The sequence below is a fragment of the Thalassophryne amazonica genome, chromosome 12 (assembly GCF_902500255.1).
Source record: "Thalassophryne amazonica chromosome 12, fThaAma1.1, whole genome shotgun sequence".
In the NCBI taxonomy this organism is placed as follows: domain Eukaryota; kingdom Metazoa; phylum Chordata; class Actinopteri; order Batrachoidiformes; family Batrachoididae; genus Thalassophryne; species Thalassophryne amazonica.
In genome coordinates this window covers 9,207,288-9,228,356 of record NC_047114.1, presented here as the reverse complement: position 1 = coordinate 9,228,356, position 21,069 = coordinate 9,207,288, and the positions used below count along the sequence as shown (strand labels likewise).

General features: G+C 43.6%; 1 protein-coding gene across 2 annotated transcripts in view; it reads right to left on the bottom strand.

Moving 5' to 3' along the window:
• LOC117522179 (tissue factor-like) overlaps nt 1–18,590 on the bottom strand; it is a 60,543-nt gene extending 41,953 nt beyond the window's left edge. Inside the window, exons 1-2 of one of the 2 annotated variants that reach the window (XM_034183574.1) lie at nt 18,379–18,557; nt 1,595–1,709 (exon numbers count right to left, since the gene is read on the bottom strand). In XM_034183574.1, the coding sequence (XP_034039465.1) occupies nt 1,595–1,709; nt 18,379–18,448 (185 nt within the window). In that variant the 5' untranslated portion in view covers nt 18,449–18,557. Of the gene's footprint in view, nt 1–1,594; nt 1,710–18,378 lie in introns of both variants that reach the window. The other variant, XM_034183573.1, reaches the window with a different exon arrangement.
• Between the last annotated feature and the right edge of the window lie 2,479 nt (nt 18,591–21,069).

The following is a 21,069-nucleotide window of genomic DNA, read 5'->3' as shown; positions in this document are numbered from 1 at the left end:
CAGTAATTTGGTATTTTGTTACGCAGTATATGTGAATATTGATGAGAATTGTGCAGCTCGCTTCTCACGGCCGTGGCGTGCGGACAGATGATCCTCCACCTGTTGTGAGAAGCTGCTCATTTACATAAAGCTTAAATTCAGACCTGAATGTGCTGCTGATAGTGTGTGCCTTTGAAGGATATTAGTTGTAGCTGCTGACTTACCTCACCTTTTCTATCCTTCGCAGAGTCAGTTTGTCGTGTCCACCTGGGGGGTGTTTGGCGGTGAACGTGAGTCCAGTAGCGCCGGGCTTCGATCCCTTTGGGTGCTGGAGAGCGCGCCGTCCTTCGCTCCGCCAGATAAACGCACTTTTTGTTTGTACACTGAGTATTGCACAAAAGGGGGAAAAATAAATTGTTTTGTTTTTTCTGGAACCGCTTTCTGGTTATTTAGCGCTGGGTTCAGTCAGATGCAGGTCCGCTCCTCAACCCGCGTCGGCACATAACAAAAATCAATTTTATTTATATAGCGCCAAATCACAACAAACAGTTGCCCCAAGGTGCTTTATATTGTAAGGCAAAGCCATACAATAATTACGGAAAAACCCCAACGGTCAAAACGACCCCCTGTGAGCAACCACTTGGCGACAGTGGGAAGGAAGTGGGAATGTGAGGCAGTGATGTGTAAAGCGCTTTGTGCATCTGATGCAAATGGCAAAGCGGCATATGAATGCAGTCCATTTACCATTTACCATTCAGTTTGTACAGTGGTCAAAAGTTAAAGTTGCTCCAAGTTTGGTAAAATGTGATGCAAATTATTGGTTGAGCTAATAGGATAAATAAATAGAATAGTTTTGACTGTGTTGAATGTTTGGTCTCCAAAGTAAAAGTCAAACAAGGTCAACGTCCATTGGATTCTAGGACACATGACCTATGTTACCCCGTAACATGATAACTAAGCATGACAGATGGTGCAAAGTATTCCTTTTTAATACCCTAATAAAGCAACCAAGATTAGTTAATTAAGAATATGTGTGCCAAATTTGGTACTGAGACAAATGCTGAAGAGGAAGCAATGGGCCCAGGTGCCTTCATTCAGCCAATCAGTCGATCCATCCTCCCAGCACCAGGACACACAAAGCCTCAGGGGTACATGCCCAAATGAAAGCCACCACACTCACACGTGATGCAGGTGCTTTTTGACATTTGCTGGTGTTGTCTTTTTGGATGTGTTGTGGCCTCGTTTAGTCACTGGATACATTTTTAAAAGATAATCAGATTTTGCATGGATAGGATTATTTGGACTTTTCTCTGTAGGCTATCTGCTGACACTCTGATAACACTTAACAACAAACTTTCACACAGTGTGACCAAGTCAGATATCAGAGGGTTAGGGAAGCTCACAGGTTCAAACCTGCAAATGTAAAGTCTGATGCCTTTTAGACAAAAAAAAGCCTGTGGAACTAAAGTCACTTTGTTCTCTCTGTGTAAAAACAGAGATTTTATAAGAACAGGCTGTACAGAATGAAAACAATGTCACACTGTGTGTAACGAGATGCAGCAGTCAGTGTTTGCTCCAGAAAAACACAGATTGATGAATGTGTGAGACGTCTCACTCTGAGTACATCACAGTGAAGGAGTAGTTTGATGGATGGCTGTTCCACACCACCAGCGTCTTAAAGTCTAGAGACACCCAGCGAACAGTCTCAGCTCTCACCACATCGACGTCATCTGCAAGAGCAGGAAAAGGAATCATCATCTGAGTCGGACCACTTCCAGTTTTCATCACCAGACTCTTACAACAACTCACATAGAAAAATGGAGATGACAATCATGTCTGCTGACACATACTTTGACCTGTATGACCTCTGTCTGCCGCTGTGACCTGACACATACTTTGACCTGTATGACCTATCTGCCACTGTGACCTGACACATACTTTGACCTGTATGATCTCTACTTTCTGTTGTGACCTGAAACATACTTTGACCTGTATGACCTTTGCTTTCTGCTGTGACCTGACACATACTTTCACCTGTATGACCTCTGATTTATGTTGTAACCTGACACATACTTTGACCTGTATGACCTCTGCTTTCTGTTGTGACCTGACACATACTTTGTCCTGTATGGCCTCTGTCTGCCACTGTGACTTGACATACTTTGGCTTGTATGACCTCTGTCTGCAGCTGTGACCTGACATAGTTTGACCTGTATTATCTCTGTTTTCTGTTGTGACCTGAAACATACTTTGACCTGTATGACCTTTGCTTTCTGCTGTGACCTGACACATACTTTGGCCTGTATGACCCCTGTCTGCTGCTGTGACCTGACACATACTTTGACCTGTATGACCTCTGTCTGCCACTGTGACTTGACATACTTTGACCTGTATGACCTCTGTCTGCCGCTGTGACCTAACATAGTTTGACCTGTATGATCTCTGTTTTCTGTTGTGACCTGACATATACTTTGACCTGCCTGTATGACCTCTGCTTTCTGTTGTGACCTGACACATACTTTGTCCTGTATGACCTCTGTCTGCTGCTGTGACCTGACATAGTTTGACCTGTATGATCTCTGTTTTCTGTTGTGACCTGACACATACTTTGACCTGTATGTCCTCTGCTTTCTTTTGTGACCTGACACATACTTTGACCTGTATGACCTTTGCTTTCTGCTGTGACCTGACACATACTTTCACATGTATGATCTCTACTTTCTCTTGTGACCTGACACATACTTTGACCTGTATAACCTCTGCTTTCTGTTGTGGCCTGACAGATACTTTCACCTGTATGATCTCTACTTTCTGTTGTGACCTAACACATACTTTGACCTGTATGACCTCTGCTTTCTGCTGTGAACTGACACATACTTCAACCTGTATGACCTCTGTCTGCCGCTGTGACCTGACACATACTTCGACCTGTATGTCCTCTGCTTTCTGTTGTGACCTGACACATACTTTGACCTGTATGTCCTCTGCTTTCTGTTGTGACCTGACACATACTTTGACCTGTATGTCCTCTGCTTTCTGCTGTGACCTGACACATACTTTGACCTGTATGACCTCTGTCTGCCACTGTGACACATACTTTGACCTGTATGTATTCTGTTTTCTGTTGCGACCTGACATATACTTTGACCTGTATGTCCTCTGCTTTCTGTTGTGACCTGACACGTACTTTGACCTGTATGTCCTCTGCTTTCTGCTGTGACCTGACACATACTTTGACCTATATGACCTCTGTTTGCAGCTGTGACCTGACACATACTGACCACATATGTGTAGGATCCAGTGTACGTATGTATGGTCAGGATATTGGGTAATTATGATACATGTGAACAAAAGCGTACATGTGTTGATGTAGGCGACAATATGCTAGCATATGGCTGGGGCTGGGGGCGGAGTGGTTAGTGCGCATGGTTTCAGAGTGGACGGTTGCCAATTCAAACCCCACCCCTGCCACACTTCACCATCTTATGTGGAGCTGCATAAGGGAGGGTGCCTAGCAGCAATATTGTGGCAGTATCAACATGTAGGGCAAACGTGGAGCTGCTGTGGTGACCCCAAGTGCACACAAGGGGGCAGCCGAGGCATGTACCCACTTTTTGTGCTATATGTGTGGATAAAATATATGTTAGTGACCTCTTCCACCCCATTGTTATGTAGATATTCATTACATGTATGTCTTTATCACCCGGTTAATGAGTAATTGTAGATCTATCTCACCAATATAATTTTTGCTTATGTGTCACTTTCACCTACATCGGTGGTATACGAGGTCTGTTAGAAAGTAACGGACCTTTTTATTTTATGCAAAAAATATATGGATTTGATTCATATGTTTTTACGTCAGCCAAGCTTGAACCTTCGTGCGCATGCGTGAGTTTTTTCACGCCTGTCGGTTGCGTCATTCGCCTGTGGGCAGGCTTTGAGTGAGCACTGGTCCACCCCTCTCGTCGTTTTTTCATTGTGAGGAAATGGCGGAATGATTTGGGCTTTGCTCCATCAGAATTTTTTCAGAAACTGTTAGAGACAGGCAGCTGGAAACCATTCGGAAAATTCATTTGGCTTTCGGTGAAAAATGTTTGGGCTTCACAGAGATTAAGAAGTGTTACTACTGCTTTAAGGATGGCCCACAATGGCGCACGGCGCACCGCACTCCGAGCTGCAATCGACAGGCAGAAACGACCATTTCATTTCTAAACGGATCGCTGTATGGCTCCGGGACCATCGTGTGCAATTTCTCTGGTTATCACAAGAGCTGGACATCAGCCATTTTCCGGCAGATTTCACTTTTAACAAGAGATTTTGTCATGGAAAGCTGCGCGGAGGCTTCGCGCATCATGACGGAACCGCTGATGGAGCGAGACAAAGAATGCCTCCGTTTTGGAGTGTCAGAGGACAAGTTGGGACATCCGTCCTCATGTCTATCTCTGTCGTCCACGCCCCGTTTTATTTGTCATTGTCTCGCCCACTTGTCACTGCAGTCTCTTGTCTCACAGTTGCTCATCTTTGTTTTGTTTGTCCACGCCTCCACGTATGCTCTCCACACCTGCCTCACATCACGTCCTAATTATCCACTATGTATTTAAGCCCTGTGAGTCTTGATTTTGATATCTCAGTTCCAGCCATTTGTCACAGTCTTGTTTTGCCACACCATGCCCAACCTTGCTTTGTTTTTCTGGTTCTCACCTTTTGTCTCAGCCCATGTAACACTGTTTCACCGTGCTACTGAACCCCGTCTGTTTTTTGATGACAGCTTTGCTTTACACCTGCCTGTACCTCTGCCACACTGATTGCCATACTGTGTACCAAACCATCTGCCAGAATAATTGATAAAGCCTTTATATCCCATTGTTTCTCTGTGAGTCTGCATTTTTCATTCTACCACCTTCTGTTCCCAGCCTCCTTGAATCATGACAGAACAAACTGGCCTGTACCAGAATGCAGCGGACAACTGTTCTGTTTCCACTCCTGCCACACCCCGAAGCAAAAAATTGATTTTCTAGACAAAGCTTGGGACTTGATTGAGGGCAACATATGGTGATACCAGTTCTTCCCAGAATTAGAGGATCTGGAATGTTTATTCACATCGGAGAAGCCTGTCAGGGCCTGATGATTTATCTGGTCAGTTACAGCGTTTATGGTTTGTTTTTATTCTCTTCTTGCTTTTGTATTATTTTTCTGTGCCTGTGGGACATTGGTGTTAGGGTCTGTCTGTGGTTCTCTCTCTCTCTCTCTCTCTCTCTCTCTCTCTCTCTCTCTCTCTCTCTCTCTCTCTAGCCATGCCCCACTTCTGGGTCTTGCTTTGCACACCTCTCTGTAATCTGCTGATTGCCACATGGGGCTTTATTAGCTCACAGGTTGTGTTGAAGGTTTGCCAGTTTGTTGCGCCTTGTGCCATCATTCCAGCTCTTGTTCTTGTATTCTCCAGTTTTGCCTGCTTCTGTGTGTTCTCAAGCTCCTGCTCGTATCTACTGACACTGACTAGCCTGATGATCCTGGTACTTCTGCTTTGTTTACTGGAATGCCTCTCTGTGTACCGACCTTTGCTCGCCCTGTCATTAAAGCCTGTTTGCAACCATTCCACCTGGCAGTACGCCACCACAGCCTGCAGCTTGCACAGCAAGAAGATAAGCTAGACACGCTAACCTCCCGTTTCAATGATCTTATCACCCGTCAAGAGTCTTTTATGACTTCTATCAGTGATCAGATGAGTCAACTAATGACCAGGCTCGATTTTCTGGCTAAGTCGGACACAGCTACTGCTCTTCCGAGGATACCACCGGGGCTGCCAGCACCCTCACCGGCTTCCACACCAATGCCAGTCATCTGCAACCAGTAATCACGCCCCGAACGCTTTTCAGGTGACTCCAGAGACATCAGACCCTTCATTACCAAGTGCGAACTACACTTTGAGCTGATGGCACCCATGTTCCCATCAGATAGAACAAGATTGCATATATCATCACTCACCTTTCCAGTCATGGGGCAGCCTGGGCTACAGCCAAGTGGGGACGATTATCACCCACCTGTGCTTCACTCCCGGGATTCACAAAAGCACTTGAACAGGTGTTCCAACGCACGGCCCCGGGACGTGAAGCAGCTCGGTCCCTTCTGAAACTGAAGCAAGGAAGCTGCCGGGTCGCAGATTATGTGGTTGATTTCTGCATCCTGGCAGCTAAAAGCGAATGGAACCTGGCGGCACTCCTCGATGTATTTTTCCAGGGGCTGTCAGCAGAGATTCAGGACCAGTTGGTGGCCGTAGATCTGCCCGAAGAACTAGACGACCTTATTGCACTTGCCGTCTGCACGGACCGGCACCTACAGGACCATCCTCACCGGGGAAGCCGACATCCGGACTATCGGTCCCACATGCCTCCTGGCCGCTCCACCTCCTCCACCCATGCCCGGCCTGAGCCATCTCAACAGATCACCGAGGAACCAATACAGCTCAGGCGCATGCGCCTAACCCCAGCTGAGCAACAGCGCCGCCGAGTGGACAGCCTCTGCTACTATTGTGGACATGCTGGACACCAGATAGCTGATTGTCAGGCCAGGGGTGCCACCACGCGGTCAAGACAGGATTTATGGGTGAGTCTAAATTCTATTATCCTTGTTTCAAGACAGAAAATTATCCCAGCCAAATTAACGTCAGACCACACTTCCATTACTGTATCAGCTTTTATTGATTCTGGTTCAGATGCCAACCTGATTCTGTCCTTTCTTGCCAGGTACCTCCATCTGAAAATGTTTAGGATCTCGCACCCTCTGGGGGTACATACGGTGGACGGTCACGTCCTGGGCCAGATCACACATCCCACACAGTCTGTCAGATTATTAATTTCTCACACACACTCAGAATCAATCAGTTTCCATGTTTTAGATAACATGACTCACTCATTAATCATGGGGCATCCCTGGCTACATGGCCCAAATTTTGATTGGGTTAAGGGTGAAATCAAATCATGGAACCCAACCGGTAATTATTCATGTTTATCACGACCCGAGCCTGCACCGCCAGGTTTGAATTCAGATCTCTCCGGGGTTCCTGACTGCTATCACGACCTAGCTGACATATTTAGTAAAGCAAAAGCCAAATCGTTACCACCTCATCGCAATTATGACTGTGCCATTGAGCTTCTCCCTGGGGGTAGTCCACCCCAAGGGAAGCTCTTTTCTCTGTCGGCGCCTCACTATGACTGAGTACATACGGGAGTCCCTGGAAGCAGGGTTAATTCATCCGTCATCCTCACCGGCTGGGGCGGGGTTTTTCTTCATTTAAAGAAAGACAAGACGCTATGTCCTTGTATTGATTATTCTGGTCTTAAGGATGTCACTGTGAAAAACCATTATCTGCTGCCGCTGATATCATCTGCGTTTGAATTACTGGAGGGAGCCACGGTTTTCACAAAACTCGACTTACATAATGCATATCATTTGGTTAGGATCAGACAAGGAAACGAGTGGAAAACAGCTTTTAACACTCCTTCCGGTCATTATGAATATTTAGTTATGCCTTTTGGCCTCACAAATGCACCAGCTGTTTTCCAAAATTTAGTCAACGATGTGCTACGGGAATACCTTAACAAATTTGTCTTTGTGTATCTGGATGACATCCTCATATTTTCTCCAGATTTAGCGACACACAAGTGTCATGTCCGTTCAGTATTATAGACCCTCCAGCAAAATGAGCTTTATGTGAAAGCAGAAAAGTGTGAAATTCATAAATCCACCGTTTCCTTCTTAGGCTTTGTTATTTCTAAGGGGGAAATAAAAATGGATCCCGAGAAAGTAACGGCAGTGCGGGATTGGCCCACACCTGTATCACATAAAGAAGAACAACGGTTTTTGGGATTTGCCAACTTTTACCGAAAGTTTATCCGAAACTTCAGTACTATGGCGGCGCCATTGCATGCGGTCACCTCGTCCCTCCGGCCGTTCATTTGGACTAAGGAATGTGAGGAGGCGTTCAGAGCCTTAAAACATCGCTTTACCATGGCCCCGGTGCTACTCCTTCCTGACACAGCTCGGCAGTTCGTGGTAGAAGTCGATGCCTCCAATGTTGGGGTTGCGGCAGTTCTTTCCCAGAGAAGTCCGTCTGATGGTAGGCTGCACCCATGCGCCTGCCGTCAGCTAAGGAGACAGCGGGGGTCATGCCGTCTCAGGTTTTTAAGTTACATGGGTTACCTCAGGATATTGTGTTCGACCGAGGTCCACAGTTTGTGTCCCACTTTTGGAGGGAGTTCTGCCGTCTTCTCTGGGTCACGGCAAATCTAACCTCGGGCTACCATCCACAGGCCAATGGGCAAACTGAACAGTTAAACCAGGAATTAGAAAAAGGTCTCCGTATCTTCACTTCCCAGCATCCAGCGTCGTGGTCTTCCCAACTCCCTTGGATTGAGTTTGCTAACAATAGTTTGCCTTCGGTGTCCTTTTTTCCCGCAGTTGCCCACAACTCATCTGTTCCCTCTGCTCTCAGTCTCATCATCCATTGCCAACAAACCTGGGAGCAGGCTAGGCGCGCTCTGTTGCATTCTTCCACGGTTTACAAGGCCACCACGGATCAGAGGCGGTCAGCTGCGCTGCCGTACACCCCTGGACAAAAGGTTTGGCTGTCCACCCATCACTTGACCCTACAGGGCACAGGAAACTGACCCCCCGGTTCGTTGGTCCTTTTCCGGTTTCCAAGGTCGTCAATCCAGTTGCCGTTTGTCTCTGCCTTCCCTGATCCTTGCGCGTCCACCCCACGTTACATGTTAGTCAAGTTAAGCCTGTTCGGTCTAGTGCTCTGTGCCCTCCTCCCATTCCCCCACCTCCCGCCAGGTACGTGGATGGTGGTCCTGTTTTCGCTGTGCGCCAGTTCTTGGCTTCTCACCGTTGTGGGCATGGCTTCCAGTGTCTGGTTGATTGGGAGGGTTATGGCCCTGAGGAGTGATTGTGGGTTCCCTCCCAGTTTATTTTAGACCCAGGGCTCGTCCGGGACTTTCATGACACTCATCCTGCCTCTCCTGGGCGGTCAGGGGTCACCATGGCGGTGGCGGTACTGTCAGGGTCTGACGGTTTATCTGGTCAGTTACGGGGTTTTGGTTTGTTTTTATTTTCTTCTTGCTTTTGTATTATTTTTCTGTGCCTGTGGGATGTAGGGTGTTAGGGTCTGTCTGTGGTTCTGTCTCTCTCTCTCTGGCCACGCCCCACTTCTGGGTCTTGGTTTGCACACCTGTCTGTAATCTGCTGATTGCCACCTGAGGCTTTATTAGCTCACAGGTTGTGTGGAAGGTTTGCCAGTTTGTTGCGCCTTGTGCCATCATTCCAGCTCTTGTTCTCACATCATGTCCTAATTATCCACTATGTATTTAAGCCCTGTGAGTGTTGATTTTGATATCTCAGTTCCAGCCTTTTGTCACAGTCTTGTTTTGCCACACCATGCCCAACCTTGCTTTGTTTTTCCGGTTCTCACCTTTTGTCTCAGCCCATGTAACACTGTTTCACCGTGCTACTGAACCCCGTCTGTTTTTTGATGACACCTTTGCTTTACACCTGCCTGTACCTCTGCCACACTGACTGCCATACTGTGTACCAAACCTTCTGCCAGAATAATTGATAAAGCCTTTATATCCCATTGTTTGTCTGTGATTCTGCATTTTGCATTCTACCACCTTCTGTTCCCAGCCTCCTTGAATCATGACAAAACAAACTGGCCTGTACCAGAATGCAGCGGACAACTGTTTCCACTCCTGCCACACCCTGAAGCAAAAAATTGATTACATTGATTACAATTGATTACCCTCTCATTAAAGCCTGTTTGCAACCTGAGCTTGGACTTTGAGCCTTGCATTTGTCTCCAACCTTACCTGCCTGTCAGAGCCTTTGAGTTTGGGTAAGACAGCCCACGTTGCTCACGGACAAGGAGTCCAAATGGATTGACCTTGACGATGACACCTCATCAGAGATGGAATACTCAGATCTACAGAACAGAGCCACGGTATTTTTAAGATTCAGGACCTATTTTATGAATTTTTGGACAGTCCAGGTCGGCAGGACCAGCGTTGAGTTTTTTCTACATTAGACCAGATCCTGCAGGTCAAGCCAGAGATCATGTTATGTTACCCAGACCTGGCAAACATCAAAGCTCTGTTCAGGCAAGATCAGGTTCCTCCATACTTTGAGTACCCAATGGACTTTGTAGAACCAGTCCCAATGTCGGACTCTGTAGTTTTCTCTGGGCCCCTCCCCAATCGGACAGGGAGTGACATGTTTAGCCGCATGTTCTCCCTGAATTGCTGGCTGTCTGAGTGGTGTCCAAAAAATGAGGTGGGCTTCATAGATAATTGGCAAAGCTTCTGGGGAAAACCTGGTCTTGTTCGGAGAGACGGCATCCATCCCACTTTGGATGGAGCAGCTCTCATTTCTAGAAATCTGGCCAATTTTCTTAAATCCTCCAAACCGTGACTATCCAGGGTTTGGACCAGGAAGCAGAGTTGTAGTCTTACACACCTCTCTGCAGCTTCTCTCCCCCTGCCATCCCCTCATTACCCCATAGAGACGGTGCCTGCTCCCAGACCACCAATAACCAGCAAAAATCTATTTAAGCATAAAAATTCAAAAAGAAAAAAATAATATAGCACCTTCAACTGCACCACAGACTAAAACAGTTAAATGTGGTCTATTAAACATTAGATCTCTCTCTTCTAAGTCCCTGTTAGTAAATGATATAATAATTGATCAACATATTGATTTATTCTGCCTTACAGAAACCTGGTTACAGCAGGATGAATATGTTAGTTTAAATGAGTCAACACCCCCGAGTCACACTAACTGCCAGAACGCTTGTAGCATGGGCCGAGGCGGAGGATTAGCAGCAATCTTCCACTCCAGCTTATTAATTAATCAAAAACCCAGACAGAGCTTTAATTCATTTGAAAGCTTGACTCTTAGTCTTGTCCATCCAAATTGGAAGTCCCAAAAACCAGTTTTATTTGTTGTTATCTATCATCCACCTGGTCGTTACTGTGAGTTTCTCTGTGAATTTTCGAACCTTTTGTCTGACTTAGTGCTTAGCTCAGATAAGATAATTATAGTGGGCAATTTTAACATCCACACAGATGCTGAGAATGACAGCCTCAACACTGCATTTAATCTATTGTTAGACTCGATTGGCTTTGCTCAAAATGTAAATGAGTCCACCCACCACTTTAATCATACCTTAGATCTTGTTCTGACTTATGGTATGGAAACTGAAGCCTTAACAGTATTCCCTTCTGTTTGATCATTTCTTAATAACATTTACATTTACTCTGATGGACTACCAGTGATTGATCTCTGCTCCCCTCCACAGCATGTCTTTTTCCTGGTTCTCTCCCTCAGCCCCAACCAGTCACAGCAGAAGACTGCCCCATCCCTGAGCCTGGTTCTGCTGGTGGTTTCTTCCTGTTAAAAGGGAGTTTTTCCTTCCCACTGTCGCCAAGTGCTTGCTCACAGGGGGTCGTTTTGACCATTGGGGTTTTTACGTAATTATTGTATGGCCTTGCCTTACAATATAAAGCGCCTTGGGGCAACTGTTTGTTGTGATTTGGTGCTATATAAATAAAATTGATTGATTGTTCGCGTTGTCTCCGTCATCACGCAAATTCTTCGGGAGTGCTACCGGAATTATTCGACATGTTGAATAATTTTTTCGACGATTCCCGGTAAAGCCGGCACTAAGCCACGCCCCCTAGTGCCGGAGTTAACAGCGGCGTGTGATCCTTAAGACAGCCAAAAACTCTTCCGGGACGCTTCCAGGAGCTCTTACCGTCTATGTGTAAACGGGGCTTTAGGGGTCTCCAATTGGTTCAAAATGCTGCAGCCAGACTTTTGACACGAAGCAGAAAGTTCGACCACATTACACCCATTTTGGCATCCCTTCACTGGTTTCCTGTCCCAGTGAGATCAGATTTTAAGGTTCTGCTACTAACCTATAAAATTTTTCATGGACTGGCACCTTCCTACCTAGCTGACCTAATTAAACCTTACGTACTGGCTTTACGTTCTCAGGGGGCCGGACTACTTTGTGTCTCTAAGGTGAATAAGAAGTCTGGGCGTCACAGAGCTTTCTCTTATTTTGCCCCTGTTCTGTGGAATGATCTCCCTGCGTCAATAAAACAGTCAGATTCTGTGGAGACTTTTAAGTCCAGACTTAAGACGCACTTATTTTCCCTTTCATATGGCTAGCATACTGGTACAGTTTTGTTTTACGCTTTTTACTCTTTTAATTCATTTTATTAGTAATTGGAGCGGGCCGTGGCCTCAACTTTACCTAAATTCTGGGTCTTTTAGTGAAGTTTAGGGCTTGTGGCCGGCGATCACCTTAATATTTCTCTGTTTTTCTTGTTGTTTAATGCTGACAAATTATACAGTATTTCTTGTCTTTCTGATGCCTGATTCTGTTTTTTCTCTCTGTTTAAGGTGCAGCTCCATCCAGAGATGGGAGTTGTGTTCATGCTGGCGAACCTCCTGTCCTGTGCACCAATTGCATTTCTTGTATATTCGTCCGTGAATTGTTCTGTGAATTGTTCTGTAATTTATGTTTGTAGCATGGCCCAAGCAGAGGGTCACCCCTTTGAGTCTGGTCTACTTGAGGTTTCTTCCTCAGAGGGAGTTTTTCCTTACCACTGTTGCTCTGGGGGGTTGGTAAGCTTAGACCTTACCTGTGTGAAGCGCTTTGAGGAAACTCTGTTGTGATTTGGCGCTATATAAATGAAAATAAATTGACATTGAAATTGAATTGAAAGTGAATTGAAAAGTTGGACAACCAGGATGTGTCCTATGGCTAATTAATATGACAGATGTGCTGTGGAAAAATGACTGTTTCTGCCCCCTGTGTAAAACAGGTCCCATCCAAATAATGGTTATCCTCCTGGGTTCCCCACTGGCAAACTCTCTTGAATTTGGTTTATTTCATCATCATCATTGAGAGAAACATCAAACAAAAAGCTTTCCAAGTTGCTGTTTATATTCTCCACCATTGTGAGTGAAACCAATCAATAATGGGCCGTCCCTGCATTGACGTCACGCAGCAGTATGCATTCTCACCAGGATACGGGTGAAATGTGTGACCACATAAGGAACAAAATAAATTGACACACATTTGGCAAAAATACACCAACAATTCTGGCATTATATAGAATAACCTGCAAGGAAAATACAGATTTCTGGACCTTTTCATGTGTCACACATTTTTTAATGTCCCAGTGAGCAACACAACATCAAAGTATTCATGTTTGTAAGTGTATCCGCGCACATGCACTAGTATAATGGTCTCTGAGATGTATTTTATTGCTAAATATTTCTCTCCCTGAGTGAATTAACAAGTGCATTTCCGGAAAACATCTTATTCGGCAATTCTCAGTGTGTGACGCATATTTTGGAATGAGCAGAAACATCCCGACAGACAGCAAAATAAATGTGGATATGTCCAATAACAAAGCTTCTGAGCTTACATTTGAAAGTGATGGTTTGGATTTAAGGAGGAGACATGTGTTGATGCTGGTGTTTATATCACAGGATGCTGGTTTACTGCCTCTGTGAACATGGACATGGAACAGTACGCTGTTTTTCACAGGCTGCCTGGACATGTAGATGTATTTCTTACACTGGAAAAAGTCAGAATACATTAGTTTCAGGAGATAATGGACTTTCTACCTAACGTGCCACAGTCGTAACAGAACTTGAGCTGAAGACAGAGCTGCTGTCGGACATTATTCTCTAGATGGTTATCGCGCGCGTGATCCGTACCTGAGGACAAGTGGGCCTGGACATATTCTCTGGCTAGCGATCCATGTAAGGACTTACAGTGGACCTCCATTGTTCTCCGACTGGTGATCGCGCACTTGATGCGTGTGTGATGGGGTGCATGATGCATGCGTGGTCGGATTCTTTGATGTGTGGACTTTACATTTGGAAATCTTTACAGCTGGGTGAGTGGCATGTTCAGCTTTTTCCTCTTTTGTAGTGTTCTTCTCAGTAGAGCTGGTAGGCTTTATTTTTAATTTACTCTGAGAGTCTGTCAGAATTTGGATCTTGATGTGTGTGTGTGGTGCAGCACACTGTTTTAATGCCCACCTCTCAGCTGTTTTATTGCCACTGTGAACATGGACGTGGAATGCCTCCATGAGGTTGTTTTTCACAAGCTGCCTGATCACACAGATGTATTTTTTTTTTTAGATTTTTCACAGTTATATAACACTTATAAGCATTTTGTTTTGACTTTTTACAAGTGCACTAAATTTTCTCACTGCTGCTGCTTTTACCGTGACTGTATCAAAATGAACAGTTATTCACTTAAAAACGAGTCATAATAACACGACATCACAGTTATGTAAACTTTGGAATTAATCTGTGGCTTATTTCTTAATGTTAGCAGCTACATTCCATTCAAGCGTGCACTGGGATGTCTCTAAAAGCTACATCACCACTGTCGGAAACAGATGAGTACTAATGGGTACTTTGCTTTCGGAAGTCTCTGTAGCTGTTTGTTGCAAATGCTGTACACTTTGAAACTGGTCACGGACATGCACAAAGTAATCACGGTGTATCATTGGATGGTCACGAACAGCCAAAATCTAAATTGTAATGATTTCAGCACGACATGTCCTTTAAGTTCCACGAAATGCCCTGAGTGTGGCTTCATGTTTGCAGTGTGGAGCGCCGGAGTCCGAATGACCCCAAAACATTTCCATGTACCACCTGGCTGATACGTGGAAGGTGAGGATGACAATCTAATGGAAGGGACAAAACAGAGGACCAATGTATAGTCCTCGAGCCCACCTCGGACATCATCAGACTCACTGGGAAGCAGATCATCTTGATGCACCAAGTCAGAGACCACACTGTACTACACACAGGATGTCTGACATCTTCTGGTTTACAAGTTGAAATGTTTTCACATGGAACAACCTGAGTCATTTCACAGCAGAAGTTGAAATCAGGTCCAAAACTTGTTAAATCCTTTGGAGGAATGGAATTCTCACAAATGCTCTCAAACAGCTTAATTAAAGACAGATTTGTGAGTCCAGGCTGGACCAGCTCTGTCAGCACACAGGGATCCGGCTCACAGACTCTCCTGTCGTGGGAGGGTTTGTACTTTGACTCATCCGGAAAGTGATCCCAGATGTCCACACAAACATTTACTGTGACCCAAGCATGCCTTTTCAAGTACAGACACACAACTCTTACTCAAAATAAAGCCACGTAAATCTTACTCTAAATACACCTTTACAACTATTACTCTAAATACAGCTTTACAACTCTTACTCCAAATAAAACCGCATAACTCTTACTCTAAATACAGCCATGCAACTCTTTTTCTAAATACAGCTTCACAAGATGTACTCAAACTACAGCCACACAACTCCTACTCTAAATACAGCCACACAACTCTTACTCTAAATACACCTTTACAACTATTACTCTAAATACAGCTTTACAACTCTTACTCCAAATAAAACCGCATAACTCTTACTCTAAATACAGCTTTACAACACGTACTTGAAGTACAGCCATACAACTCTGACTCTAAATACAGCTGCACAACTCTTACTCTAAATACACCTTTACAACTATTACTCTAAATACAGCTTTACAACTCTTACTCCAAATACAACCACACAAGTCTTACTCTAAATACAGCTGCACAACTCTTACTCTAAATACACCTTTACAACTATTACTCTAAATACAGCTTTACAACTCTTACTACAAATAAAACCGCATAACTCTTACTCTACATACAGCCTCACAACTCTTACGCTATATACAGCTTTACAACACATACTTGAAGTACAGCCATACAACCCTGACTCTAAATACAGCTGCACAACTCTTACTCTAAATACAGCTTTACAACATGTAATTGAAGTACAGCTGCACAACTCTTACTCTAAATACATCCGCACAACTCTTACTCTAAATACAGCTTTACAACTCTTACTCCAAATACAACCACACAACTCTTACTCTAAATACAGCCACGCAACTCTTGTTCTAAATACAGCTTCACAAGATGTACTCAAACTACAGCCACACAACTCCTACTCTAAATACAGCCACACAACTCTTACTCTAAATACATCCGCACAACTCTTACTCTAAATACAGCTTTACAACTCTTACTCCAAATACAACCACACAACTCTTACTCTAAATACAGCCACGCAACTCTTGTTCTAAATACAGCTTCACAAGATGTACTCAAACTACAGCCACACAACTCCTACTCTAAATACAGCCACACAACTCTTACTCTAAATACACCTTTACAACTATTACTCCAAATAAAACCGCATAACTCTTACTCTAAATACAGCTTTACAACACGTACTTGAAGTACAGCCATACAACTCTGACTCTAAATACAGCTGCACAACTCTTACTCTAAATACACCTTTACAACTATTACTCTAAATACAGCTTTACAACTCTTACTCCAAATACAACCACACAACTCTTACTCTAAATACAGCTGCACAACTCTTACTCTAAATACAGCTTTACAACTATTACTCTAAATACAGCTTTACAACTCTTACTCCAAATAAAACCGCATAACTCTTACTCTACATACAGCCTCACAACTCTTACTCTAAATACAGCTTTACAACACATACTTGAAGTACAGCCATACAACCCTGACTCTAAATACAGCTGCACAACTCTTACTCTAAATACAGCTTTACAACATGTAATTGAAGTACAGCTGCACAACTGTTACTCTAAATACATCCGCACAACTCTTACTCTAAATACAGCCGCACAACTCTTACTCTAAATACACCTTTACAACTATTACTCTAAATACAGCTTTACAACTCTTACTCCAAATACTACCACACAACTCTTACTCTAAATATAGCCACGCAACTCTTATTCTAAATACAGCTTCACAAGATGTACTCAAACTACAGCCACACAACTCCTACTCTAAATACAGCCACACAACTCTTACTCTAAATACACCTTTACAACTATTACTCTAAATACAGCTTTACAACTCTTACTCCAAATAAAACCGCATAACTCTTACTCTAAATACAGCTTTACAACACGTACTCCAAATAAAACCGCACAACTCTTACTCTAAATACAGCCGCACAACTCTTACTCTAAATACACCTTTACAACTATTACTCTAAATACAGCTTTACAACTCTTACTCCAAATACTACCACACAACTCTTACTCTAAATATAGCCACGCAACTCTTATTCTAAATACAGCTTCACAAGATGTACTCAAACTACAGCAATACAACTCTGACTCTAAATACAGCTGCACAACTCTTACTCTAAATACACCTTTACAACTATTACTCTAAATACAGCTTTACAACTCTTACTCTACATACAACCACACAACTCTTACTCCAAATACTACCACACAACTCTTACTCTAAATATAGCCACGCAACTCTTATTCTAAATACAGCTTCACAAGATGTACTCAAACTACAGCCATACAACTCTTACTCTAAATACAGCTGCACAACTCTTACTCTAAATACACCTTTACAACTCTTACTCCTCACAACTATTACTCTAATAAATACAGCTGCACAACTCTTACTCTAAATACAGTTTTACAACTCTGATTCTAAATACAGCCACACAACTCTTACTCTATATACAGCTTTACAACACCTACTCAAAGTACAGCCATACAACTCTGACTGTAAATACAGCCGCACAACTCTTACTCTAAATACAGCTTTACAATACATACTGATTTATTGATTTAAAAAGCATGCAGAGACAAAAACGACAGAGAGTTATGTCCATCAGAAGTAAAAAAAAAATACATATAGATCAGCACATTACTGTTCCTTCATTAGACTGTAAAATTCCTTGGAAAAATCTATTCCTTCTAATCTGGATTTCATTTCCACATTTTGTTTCTTGATTTATAATTGTGTTTAAATGGTAAAAATGTCTCTTCTCTTCCTGCTGCATTCATGTTCACACAAAACAGATCCTCATCTCTGTCATTTCTTGAAAAATGTAATTCAGTCCATCAGTAAAGCTTTTCCACAAACATACAGTAAAACAGTTCTCAATTCTTTTTGACCTGTCAACCGACTATCTATCTATCTATCTATCTATCTATCTATCTATCTATCTATCTATCTATCTATCTATCTATCTATCTATCTATCTATCTATCTATCTATCTATCTATCTATCTATCTATCTATCTATCTATCTATCTATCTATCTATCTATCTATCTATCTATCTATCTATCTATCTATCTATCTATCTATCTATCTATCTATCTATCTATCTCTGCAGGCTTCTCTGCCTGTCTTTGTCTCCCTGTCTCCCCGCCTGCCTGTCTGTCTCTCTGGGCCTGTCTTTACCTGCAGTGGCGGTGTAGATCCAGGCCCACAGGCAGACCCTCAGACCCAGCAGAGTTTTCGGGTCGCTCATGTCGGTGCTGCCTGAAGTTCTGTTTACAGAGAAAGTGAAGTGAGGAGAAGTTGGAGGAGGTGAGGCGTCTCAGTTTGGGGAGTTCACAGTGGGAGCAGTTGTGAAAAGGACTCAAACCATTGCACATTGGACAACTCTCACTGGCCCCTCCCCCTAACCCGCCCCCTGCTGATGGAGTATTGTGGATTAACCCACAAACAAGAAAGTTATGTGGACAGCTCAGCCCCCGACTCCAGTAGAGCGGAAAAATGTGCTGCGTCCCTCAGAGACCACTTCTTTTTTTTCTTCCCGTGCCCTTCATCTGTTCAGCAGCTTCATGCCCCTTTGAGATGGCATGCTGGAGATCACTGTGCCAGATGACTTTAACATCTCAGGGGCTTCATTTATGACCGTTTCATACACACAAAATGGGACCTAAAAGACATTAACAACTTAAATGCATTGTGAATTATAAAAACAAATGTCAGAATGTGTTTGTACACAAGCTGTGAGTCACGTGTGCAAACATTTTGGAATGGTGAAGCAAAGCCAGATAGTGGGAAAAAAATGTGAGCAACAGCATTATTTACAATGATGACACATCAAGTGAGTCACAACTCATTCATTTAATTCAAAAACACACGTCACATATACGAGGTCTATTAGAAAAGTATCCGACCTTATTATTTTTTTCAAAAACCATATGGATTTGAATCACGTGTGATTACATCAGACATGCTTGAACCATCGTGGGCATGCGAGAGTTTTTTCACGCCTGTCGGTTACGTCATTCGCCTGTGGGCAGTCTTTGAGTCGTTTTTTCATTGTTTAGGAATGGCTCAGAGACTGCTGCTCTGTTTGGTCAAAATTTTTTCAAAACTGTAAGGCACAACTGAGTGGACACCATTCGATAAATTCAGCTGGTTTTCGGTAAAAATTTTAACGGCTGATGAGAGATTTTGGTCTGGTAGTGTCGCTTTAAGGACGGCCCACGGCGCCTAATGGCGATCTGCGCTTCGAGGCGGCAGCGTCTCGCCATTTCAAGTTAAAAACTTCCACATTTCAGGCTCTGTTGACGCAGTAAGTCGTCAGAGAACAGAGAACTTTCAGAAGAAGTCGGCATGAGGAGTTTATTCGGACATTCCATTGTTAACGGACATTTTGTAATGAAAGAACGTGCGGGCAGAGTCGCATGTCGGGCCGGACCCGAACACGGGGGGTTGCAACAGGAAAAACACCTCTGTTGGAAACCTTAACGGGCAAGTTGGAACATGCCCAAGCTGTTAAACAATTTCTCAGTTACTCACTTGTTGAAAGCCATCAAAAGCCGCCTGAATTTTACAAATGGTTTTCAACACGGAGGTGTTTTTCCTGTCGCGGCGCACACAGATTTGCCGAGTCGTCACGGAAACGACTCAGCGAATTTGCGAGCACGTCTTTCATTAAAAAATGTCCTTAAACAGTGGAATGTCCGCATAAAGTCCTCATGCCGGCCTCTTCTGAATCTTCTCTGTTCTCTCACAACGTCCTGGGTGAATTAAGCCTTAAATTAGGATGTTTTCAGGTCGAAACAGGCCGACGACTGGAAGCGCTGCACGACGTCCTGCTCTGTGGGAAGTCCTTATACCGACAGAAACACCCCATAATCTCTCATCAGCCGTTAAACTTTTCACCGAAAACCAGCTTAATTTCTCGAATAGTGTCCACTCGGATATTCCTCACAGGTCCAGAAAAAATGTTGATAAAGCAACGCGCGCCGTCTCGAGCAGCGTGTGAAACAAAGGAATTCAGCCGAGAGGGCGGGACCACATCTCACTCAAGGCCTGCCCACAGGGAAATGACATCACCGACACGTGAAAAAACTCACGCATGCGCATGAGGGTTCAAGCATGATTGGTGTAATCGCATGTCAATCAAATCCATATAGTTAAAAAAAAAATAAAATGGTCGGTTTATTATCTAATAGACCTCGTACATGCACTTTATCATAAATACAAAATTAGCATTTTTTGTGACAATGAACTACAATTGCTCCAGAGGGAATGCTCAATTGTTAAAAATATACACCAACTCAGATTTACAGTTGAAATCTGAAGTTTACATACTCGTATCATGGGCATGGATTTCATGGTAGTTTAGGGCTTTTATATGCCCGGTCAAAGTTAGACAGGTCCCCAAACCCCAATTTTGACCAGACAAGACATCCCTGAGATGGTTTCATCAAGAGGCCAACAGTGCATTTTCTTTGTCACAACACGCCCAGTCAGCCAGCTAACTTTATCATACCAGGAGAGCTGAAAAGACATGATGCTTTTGCCTACTTTTTGCACCAAATCAATCTTTAAGTATTGATCTGCCCTGCTGTTTAATTCTAAGTTTCTCCTCGTAAGGAAGATGATTAAATGGCTTTGCCAAAATCAGTTCAAAAATATTAGCATTGTCTGTCATCGTGTGTACACCTTTTTAGCTGCCTAGTTGATTTAGTTGCCTAAATGATATTAAACTCGAACTTAAACTGAAACAAGGAAATACTATGAGTGTGTTTTATTTACAGTGTAAAGTGTACATGGACAGTAGACAATGGAAATGGTCAAGTAATTTCACCAAGCAAATACCAAGAAATGTGTTGCAGTTTGTCTTTC